At 35.0% G+C, this 10,277-nt stretch overlaps 1 protein-coding gene across 3 annotated transcripts; it reads right to left on the reverse strand.

Moving 5' to 3' along the window:
• Positions 1–974: 974 nt before the first annotated feature.
• On the reverse strand, positions 975–10,043 carry VIP (vasoactive intestinal peptide). Of its 3 annotated transcripts, none has more exons than XM_032651508.1 (7): positions 9,863–10,043; positions 8,547–8,653; positions 6,321–6,443; positions 5,278–5,382; positions 4,376–4,507; positions 3,240–3,327; positions 975–1,816 (listed from the first exon to the last, which is right to left on the reverse strand). In XM_032651508.1, exons 2-6 carry the CDS (start codon positions 8,651–8,653, stop codon positions 3,282–3,284), a joined length of 513 nt encoding a protein of 170 aa, XP_032507399.1. In that variant the 5' UTR covers positions 9,863–10,043; the 3' UTR covers positions 975–1,816; positions 3,240–3,281. The 3 variants fall into 3 exon arrangements, with proteins under 3 accessions (XP_032507399.1, XP_032507400.1, XP_032507401.1); XM_032651509.1 differs by having other exon boundaries at positions 1,789–1,816; positions 8,547–8,657; positions 9,867–9,989; XM_032651510.1 differs by having other exon boundaries at positions 1,789–1,816; positions 8,547–8,663; positions 9,867–9,909.
• Between the last annotated feature and the right edge of the window lie 234 nt (positions 10,044–10,277).

Consider the following 10,277-nt stretch of genomic DNA (forward strand, 5'->3'; position numbering starts at 1 on the left):
AATAAGATAAAATTAAAACTCTTTAGATTCACATTCACATTGCACTACAATTATGCCCCCATTTGATCTTGATAAGCTCCTTGTGTGCAAATAACATCTAGACGTTTTCTGTTTTCACTGCAGTGATTCGCATAGAAAAGTCATTTAACAAAGATCTAATAATTTGCAGAATCAGATATGAACAAAAGGTATAGTCCAATTCACTTCAACTTGTGTAAACTGTTTTATAATTACTAGTAGTTCTAGATTAGTCTCTCCTTATATAGTCATTTGTTCTAATTCTAGCAAATGAAACCAAGCAAAGTTTTGCCTGTGATGAGGATTCGTCATTAATAGTTAGGGTCTACCTGACCCCCACTTTCCTTGTCATTTCGTTAAGCTTTTTTGGTGACAATTTAAGATGCATAGCCTGAGATTTTCAAAAATCCCTGTATGCATCTCTTCTTTCCTTGTTTTATATTCATAGAACCCCAGTCTTTTGCTGAGCACATGACCATCCAGAAAAAAAACTCCCAGCCTCTTTTGCAAATGACTGTGACCATAGAATTCTATTATACTCAAGTAAGATATCAGTTAGGAGAGAACCAGCATGTACTCTTTGTTCCCTTTTCTTCCATGCCCCTTCCTCCATCCTGCTGCCTGAAATGTGGGTATGATGGCTGGATCTCTAGCTGCATTTTTGGATCATGAAGAAAAGAGCCTTGTCCTAGGAAATGAGGGGTGATCTGGAAGCGGTTTAGATTACTGAGGACTTCATGGAGCAGAACCATCATACCAACCCTTGACATTTTACTTCTGGCCTTGTATGAGAAAGAAATTTCTCTCTTATTTAAGTCACAGTTAGTTTAGGACACACCCAAAATCAAACATAATCCTACCTCAAACATCACAAAAACTATCTAGTTCCTGGAAACTTAGAGCTAAAATGAAGTACTGCTGCATCGTTTAAAAGAATCAAAACAATAGACAGTGTATGCAATGATAACCAAAGGTCTTTATTTTCTATATTTAATTTCTTACAATCATTTTGGAAAAATAGTTGTTTCTCCAAAAGTGCTTTCACTGAAGAAAGCTGATATGACCTAAGCATTATTTGAGAGATTATGGAAAAAATATTTATCACTGAAAAACAAATGTTCCTTTCAGTTTACATGTTACACATACTTAACACGAGCATAAATGAAAAGTCCGGTGTCAGAAGTAGAGGCCATTCTCCTTAACTGAAACATTCGATCTGAAGAGAGTTTTTGGCAATAAGAGATCCAAAATTGAGAGATGTAAAAATCTCATTCAAAATGAATGCTGCCTAAGAATGCGGAAACCTACAACATTTTCTGAAAATCTTTTTTGAAGAATGTCTCTTTGTTTTTGGTATTCTCTTAGACACTCTGAAGTTTATTTAACACAGCATCCTATCTGCTCAACATTCAAATTTAGATGTGCTGATTCTCTGCTCCACTCTTTTGAGTAGTTAAGTATGTCCTATAAATAAACACATCAATTTTGCTCTATTACTACCCTTCCAAAAAGCCTCATATAATTGGAAGTAACTTAGTATTTACTTATCATTAAATATATTTTTGTTAGAAAGGATACACAGCATATGAAATCACAGGATTCTCATGAGTTAAAGACAAATTTTAGAACTCACAAATAATATTTACAATGTAAACATCACAGTTACTACATCAGAGTAAAATAAATCACAACATTCACAACACGGCATATCTTATTTGGTTTTGATATTGAAGTTGTTTTCTTGAATTACTTATGTAGAACTCAGAATTACTTTGCTTATCGTTTTCCTTCAAGAATTCTGAAAAAGAAAGTAATGGTGATTCAAGCATGAAAACATTTTTATTTACAGCCTCTTACTTTCATTTACTTCTCCACTCATTTGATAAATATTTCTCCTAGCCCCTCATCGGCAGCTTTTGAGAGGGGATCGCGTTTTGGGATATCAAGAGAGACTCTTCCAAAGGACTTATTGTTGCAAAGGAAGCCAGAATGTGAAGGGGTTCTCTAATTAGTCATAAATAATTACCCATTTGTAATTTTCACAACTGGTTGACCAACAAAACTTCCTGTTAAAAGAATTTGTCCAATGTCACCCATTCAAAAAGGCAAAGAATGAAGGATGGAAACTCATAAAAAGACAGAGTAATTAATCCTCCTTTATATTGTAGTGCCTATTGTATTTCTTAATTTATTGGAAAAACCTTATTTTTATAAACATTTTTTCGAGAAGCTATATGTAACTCACTTTCTTTTTTGAGCATTTGAGGAATTTGTTTCTCTGAAATGTCTGTGCATGGTGAGGAATAAGCACATATAGCACCCCTGACCATGTATCTTACAGGTTATCTCTCATGTGACAGTAGCAGAGTTGAGCAGGTGTTACAGAAACCATAGGATCCACAAAACCAAAAGTATTTATTTGGAGTCCTTTAGAGAAATTTTTGACAACCTGATATAGTGATGCTATAAAATTTCATTAAAGGCTTACCAAGCATTATAAAAATATTTTATGAGCTAATGTAAACAGTAATGTAACTCAGGAAAGAAATATGCCGTGTATCCATGTTCACATAAAAACAATTTTGATAACAATCTTATCACTTAACAAAGGATAAAATCTATTCGTGTTTTCTCTACTCAAAAAATGTTTTACAGTGAATATTATTAGAGTCGTTGTACCTACATTCACTTCATAGGTAAAATAAGCTAAATTTGACTTTCACTGCATGAGGTTTACTATGTTTTAAGAAACACAGTGAGACCCAGACTCTCTTGGTATTTTCACAATAATGAGCCACGCTGTAATTTTATGGTATTTCCTTATACTTAAATTAAATGAGACGCTAATAGTCAATCACGGGACTAGACCTTAAATTAATAGAAGCAGCATGGCTTGACTATCAAAGAGAAAGCCAGTTTTTCTCATTAGTGTGAGTCAGTCTCCTTTTTTCATATCTCATCAGAAGGATAGGAATGAGTCTGTGGAAGCTAGGAGATACCAAACTGTTTACTCATTGTGAGATTTCTCTCTCATGCTATCAGAACACTGCATGAATCGTTTCAAGCTGTTTACTAAGCTGGGGTCCACTTCAGATAGAAGCGTCCTTCTTAGATGAGGTCTCACTGAGAGAACTCTAAGATGTTTTTCACCAAGTGACTCTTACCTACTTAAATAGTTAGATGATTGCTACTAGAATATAATAACGCACAGTGATACTCACCACCGGGAAGCTGTCAGCAGCTTTGCTCCAAAGAACTTTTCATCATTTTTCTATCACTTCGAGAAAGTTAGGAGATTCTCCCTCACTGCTGCAGACCAGAAAGAGAGAATTGTGCATGTTAAGGCTCTTGGATGAGAAAGCTTCTAAAGGAGAGGTGATGTGTGACCCAGGTTGTTCTAGGTTCTCTGTAAAGTGCACTAAGAGCTAAACAATTCTCCTTCAGGTGAGTCATTACCTATGAATGGTTCTTCAATCTTCAAGTGTCTAAAAGTTTTCTTACAGAATTATAATCTGGTGGGCAAAAAGAGTCATCTTGCCTGATTTCACCCGAACAGAATTGTCCTTCATACTCACCATCTAAACAAAAATAATTGGAATAAAAAGAGAGAGTACCACATGTCCTATATATTGTGCTCCGATATTTACACACCACGGAGAGACATAGGTTTTACTGAATCTGAGAAGACAAAATAATTCATGGTTTAATTCGGTAAAATGCAGATATTAAATATGCAGGTAAAGGGAATTCCATGTGGTACCAAATTGCTAGTTGACTGCCCTTTACATGTTTTAAAAATCAGCACTTTTGATAAAACCTGTTCCCAGACTCAGACTAGATGTCTCTACAGTCATCCTTTTTAACCCTGGAAGCACGGTAGAAACAACTGGAGAACTCTTAAAAAATACCAGGGTCTAGAGCCGCATCCTTAGAACCACTAGTTTCCTGGCACTTGGTCTTGGGTTAGGCTCAGACATCAGTATTTTTTAAATTCTCCAGGGTAGTCTAATGTTAGCCAAGGTTGAGAACTACTGCTTCAGAGCTAGAGAGAGAGAGACATCTCCATATGCAGCTTCTATTTTTTTTTTTTTTTTTTTTTTATGCGTTACGCGGGCCTCTCACTGTTGTGGCCTCTCCCGTTGCGGAGGACAGGCTCCGGACGCGCAGGCTCAGCGGCCATGGCTCACGGGCCCAGCCGCTCCGCGGCATGTGGGATCCTCCCAGACCGGGGCACGAACCCGCGTCCCCTGCATCGGCAGGCGGACTCTCAACCACTGCGCCACCAGGGAAGCCCTGCAGCTTCTATTTTGAAAGTCGTTTACAATTTCTCATTTTAGCAAGCTCTCTGTTTCTTTACCTCCGCTTTCCATTTAGAATTGAGTTCAAGTATTTCTTTACAGCCATTTGTTTTCGAAGGCGGGTATAGTTGTCAGTGAAGACTGCATCTGAGTGGCGTTTGATTGGTCCCTGGTCTTCTGAGATGCTGTTGCTAAGAAATGAGAGAATAAGGAGACCAAATAATTTTAACAAGAAATGATAAAGGTACCAAAGGTCTGAATTTCTTGGAGTCAGATAAAAATGAATTCCAACACCCAACTCATTTTCTATCACAAAAAGACTGAAAGAAAAATGCATCTAAGCCTAAGGATAGGGGAGCAAGGAATAATCCAACATACTTTGGCCTTTACTGGGAGTGCCTTTAGACACATTCTGTCCTAACTGAGCAAATAATTTATCAAAAAAAAAAAAAAAATGGGGACTACTTGAAGTTGTGTTCTGCCATTGGAAGGAAAAGTTCTTTAAAAAATAAATACTTCTTTATGAAGCTATGCCACTCTGAGTAGTATCTTCTACATATTCAGTTATTGGCCATTTAAAGACAGAATCTTCCAATGTTTGCTTTGAGCAGGAAGTAAAACACAAACACTAAGGTTAACCTTAAAATTTGCTTCAGTTTGTACTATGTCTTATTTATTTTTTACTGTGTCTAGTTCAGTTTGTTTGCAGATTTATAAATGATTATTATTTAAGAAAAACAAGTGTGTCTGGAGCCAATGAGTATGATATTACTAGGAAAACTTTTCTTAATCCATGGGCCTGGTACATTTTATTGAAGAATATAAATTATTTGATAACTAAATTAAACATTATCAAGAGTTATCCATTTCAAATAAAGAAAATTAGTTGTTTACAGTGAAAATATAATTGTCAAATTTAATAATCATAACATGTTTTTAAAAACTAATAAACTCTCTTTACCTAATTCGTTTTCCAATAAGGGACTCAAGGTACTTTTTGGCAGAAAGTTGACTTAAGAGTCTACTATAGTCACTGGTGAAAACTCCATCAGCATGTCTGACGTTTCTGAAACAAGGAAGAAAGAATAGTCATTATTTTGTAAATAGTTTGCTAAAATATCATTTTGGCTCATTAGATACAAAAGAAACATCAACTTATTTGAGAGCTCCTCATGTAAACTTAAATCCAAAAGGAGGTTTTCTAACAACCCAATAAACAATATAATCTATTGACTTATTCTAATGACTTTTATCTATATTTCCAGCCCTACAGTTTGAAAAATTAAAGAAATTAGCTTTTTTAGAAGCATATCTCAATATTAAAATAATATTCTCTGGTAGAACCTATAAAACTAATTCTCTCCTAAGAAATACTGGTGGGAAAATATATTTAGTTTCTATTTATTTATGGTGCTTTATTTCTTCTATTCTGAATAAAGCTATATGCAAAGGGAAATTCTCCTGATTTTAGCAAAAAATCCTCTTATGGCTTTTGCTATTTCTTCTGCCAAAATATTTGGAAACAAAATCTCTTAAGATAGAAGGGATCACAGAGCATATCAACCAAATTTTCCATCCAAATGAGAAATAGTTTTTGCTTTGTCTTTTGTATAGAGTTACCCTGTCTACACTGGAATGCTGCTCTGGACAAATGGTTCCGTGAAATGCATAGCTTTTATTATTAGACACCTTTTCTTTACACAGAGGTGAAACTCTTGAATGCTATAAATGCTATAGTTTTACAAGAATTGGCACACCTTCTGATGTTAAAAATTTATGCAACAGAATATAAGTGGATGAGTTGCTCAGCCTGGCCTGTTACAACCTCTCTACGTGAAAATCATGTACAGCAGCAAGAACTTCAACAAATCAGGCTGAATGAAGCCATAACACATGGAAACTTGTAGTGCTATGCTGTGAGAGTAGCTTCATGGTGACACAAAAACAAAATGTTTAGATTTCAAAAAAGCATTTTCTAAAATAAAACAATAAAAATGAACTCACCTGGATACATCATAATAAGGTGTGTCATTTTCAGCTAATGCATTTTGTAAAACGTCAGTGTCTGCTTTTAATGAAATTTGATCAGGTTCATTTGCTCCTTCAAAAGGTATTCTGTCACCCACCCTGTTAGGAAAAAATACTGTAAAGTGTAATACATTCCTTTCTCAGAAGCTACTGCTTATGGTTTTACAAACATTTGAAATGAGTTATTCAAAATCTTAGGATATATCACCCATTCACAATATATGGATAGCATAATTGATTTAATGGCTTCTATGGTTTACGAGAGTATAAATAGTGGAATTTCTGTTTACCCCATAAAATACATGCCATACAACTTTTACAGGCTTTATGTACCAGAAGAGCTACTTAGTTCAGTCTTTCAGAGCATGAAGCAAAGTACACTTCCTTGGCAATAGCTTCACTTTGCAAAGTTCACAGGTAGAAAGAGTTTATGCAAAATAGAAACTTTGGAAAATTTTTTATATTCAATATGAAAATTGGGAGCAATTCATGTATTTGTTGATGGTCAGTATTACTTGTCTCAACATCTCTCAAGAGCTGAGTATTAACTATCTTTCCTTCTCTAAGTCCCTAAACTTTGTTTCAAAGATCCACCTTGGTGCGATGTATTTCTATGTATTGACCAAGTCCGAAGACTTTCTCCATCTCTGAATAGTTACTCAAATTCAATGAATTTTGTCGAGCTTTTTTGTTTCAATTCTCACACAGTAACGCAATTTTAATAAGAGATATACAATGCTTTACTGGGAGACTAAGCATAGACGAGACATCTCTCTATAGACACGGAATATGATTATACTTGTGAATGAATGCGCATTTTGAACAACAGCACACTGTTAAAATTATGTGTGTGCACGTTTTCACTGTTGGGGTAAACTTCTAAGGAGTGTGTCGCCTGCCGGGCACTTGTGTATTTTTTGGTGAGGCAGTAGCTGGTAGACAGTAACAAGCAGCCCTCTTTGAGTATGAAGCCTAGCAATCAATGCAAACTTTGGCATTCTTGAGATTATTCATCTCTTGTGATATAACCATTCAGATAGACTCATTCTATTTAATTATCAAAGCAATGTATGATCTGGCTTTAAACAGACTTCACAGAGAACCACTAACAGCTAAGAGATTATTTACTCTATGGAGCATAAGCCTACCTTGAACAAAGAATTAGGAATAAGAAAATAAGCAAAGAAGTGATTATTTGTGCTTAGATATAGTAGTCCCTGTAAACTGGAAGGAAACTAATGTAGTTTCCATTTACTGTCTCCTTCCTTAGCATAAATTTATTTCAGATAAAGCTTTAAAGGTGAGTTATTATACTGTATGAACTTGAAATATGAAACACAACATAAAGAGCAGTAAAACTAAGGAATTACGATAAAAAACCAAGTCCCTTAAAATTCATTCATTGGGGGAGGATGTCTCAGTAGATCAATTACCCCACAATTCTTAATATTGACAAATTGATTCTGCCTAATGTGTCCAACATGATTTTACGCATATTCCACTAATCAACTACTCATCTTATGATTATTTGCCAACTGATCTTAAAAATGAACTAAACCCAATTTTGAATTAGTTGATGAACTAATAGAAAGTATAATTATGCTGCAAATTTTCACTTTAATAAAAGTATGAAGGAGCAAATCCAGATTTCTTTACTTCCTGGGATCAGTTCATTTTTCCAAATCAGTCCTCTTAATCACCAATTGCTTATTCTTGATGATAATGGGAAGGGAACATATAAAGTACATAATCCCATAAAAGATTGTCATTCTCTATGAACATGAAATAAAATTACATTATGATAAAAAAATGAACTAAAATGAGGTAGGCAACTAGACACCTATTTTTCCAACAGAAACTGAACTGAACTGAGATGACAATGGAGAATAGCTCATTACTCATCTAAAACTGGTTTCGAATGAAAGGAAAGTCAAACCCTCCTTCTGCCTTGCTCGGAAATGTGATCCACGCTACCCATAAAACTAGTCATTGACACTGTCTGTCTGGCCCTGAGAGTGAATTCCAAGACTCAGAATAATCATGTGGACCTGAAGTTGAAAAAAACTTGCTTAACATGTCAACCAACAGACTTAAATAACTAATACCTAATGTTTTAAATTGAGCTGTCCAAAATAACATATAGGAAATTCCCATTTCCGTGGAGAAGGAATGTTCAACTGTCTGAATTGAAAGAGAACCTACCTTAGAGCAGAAGGTGCTCCAAAAAGAGGCCATGCCAGGGTCTGCGAGAAAAGCACGCTGAAAAATATCAGGACCAGGAGTAGCTGGGGTTTGCTTCTCGCTTCCATCTCTCTGCACCTCAAAGGGGAGAGAAGCACATCGGCTTGTCCAACCACAGATGTTCCAGTAAGGTCATTCTGAGTGTCTAGCAGTAATGTCTTAAGGCTCTTGCAGAGTTTAGAAAAAGTAATTTTCATCATACAGAAAGAGTTAAACTGCAATATGATTACTTTTTAAATCAAAAAGGTTTTTGTGTGTGTGAATGGTGTTTGAATAAAAATTAGGATCTTTTTCAACTGCTGTCTCTCACTAGGCACAAGCATATATTGAATGCAATACTCTTACAGTACTGGAAGTAACTATAGGGACAATTTCCTTATAACAGAGTTGTAACATCCATGTCTAGTATTTTTTCTAACTAAGGAAACAACTTCAAGAAGCTAAAGTTTCTTCTTTTACTCTAAGTTTTTAGTATCTGATTAATATAAAACTGGAGTGTCATCTATTTAATAATGTATGTATATATGTATGTACATATCCTTATAAAATTATTTTGTATATACATTTTTCCTCTTTTAATTGTAGATGTTACAATTAACATGGAGCTTAATCTCCATAAAGAGTTTGGTTTTGAACAAACTAACTCAATTAGTAGTGAAAATTAATACAAAAAAATCATTGAACCACATATTACCACTGAAATAAAAGGAAAAATATATTAAATACAAAGCCTGTATATTTTTACATCTAATACACTTACACATTTCATTTCTAAATAGCTTCTAAATAGAAATTTAGGAGTTTGATGTCTGTTTCTTGTGCTGTCTGTAAAACTCACAGCATTTAAATTTAAAGAGGAAAATAAATGCTTTTTAAGTTCACATAACTAACATATGAAATAGAAAGAACAGCACTAAAAAACAAGTTGAAACTTCCAAAACAAATGTATCCACTGAACCTTCTGTCAAAAATTTATATACAAGCCAAAAAAAAAAAAAAACCAAAACCCTACTTTAACACATTATTTTTAAAGGGGCATTGAGTAAAAGAAAAAGCAAGGTAAAGCATTTTCAAACTAAAGAATTCAGAAAACCCATTCATATGTGGGAAGTTGAGGCACTTCTATACTTACCAGGTGACTTACAAACCTGTATTTTTGTTGTTGTAAAGGAGGAACACTGTAAAATTCTTTTTCAAGAGAAAGAAAAACTCAATATATCCTGAGAAAAGTTCCAGAGGCAGGGGGAGAAAAAAAAGAAGAAAGGTAAAGTTTTCACTTACCTTGTTCAGTAGTTTTCCTAGGGAGCTTTCTGTTCCAAGGAGAATATTGGAGCTGTCTCAGGTGCTGAAGCCCCTTGAGGCCGACAAAGTCTCCACCAGGTGCTCTTGCCCTTAGAGCTGAACCGGAACTTGGTACTGGCTGAGGGTTGGCTACTATTGCCAGCAACTGCTTTTCACTCTACCCTGACCAGCATTTCAAAGCCCATCATTTTATAGGGCTTAGGCGCAGGGCTGAGCAATCACAAAGCTCTCTGAAAGACGTCACAGTAATATTCTCATGGGATGAGTAGGACTTGAAGTTCTTATTAAATTGTCATTGTGCCTGATTTATATAAATTTATAGTGAGTAACTTCAAGATGTAAGCTATAAAGAGGAAATTTACTTTCCTTTAAACAAAAAAAAGGTACCAA

Source organism: Phocoena sinus, chromosome 12 (genome assembly GCF_008692025.1).
Source record: "Phocoena sinus isolate mPhoSin1 chromosome 12, mPhoSin1.pri, whole genome shotgun sequence".
In the NCBI taxonomy this organism is placed as follows: domain Eukaryota; kingdom Metazoa; phylum Chordata; class Mammalia; order Artiodactyla; family Phocoenidae; genus Phocoena; species Phocoena sinus.

Coding starts and splice junctions, on each gene's coding strand:
- VIP (XM_032651508.1), bottom strand. CDS start 8,653: ATGGAAGCGAGAAGCAAACCCCAGCTACTCCTGGTCCTGATATTTTTC. Junction 5,383..6,320: donor CCTTATTATGATGTATCCAG/GTGAGTTCATTT, acceptor TCCTTGTTTCAG/AAACGTCAGACATGCTGATG. Junction 3,328..4,375: donor ATTCTAAATGGAAAGCGGAG/GTAAAGAAACAG, acceptor TCTGGTCTGCAG/CAGTGAGGGAGAATCTCCTA.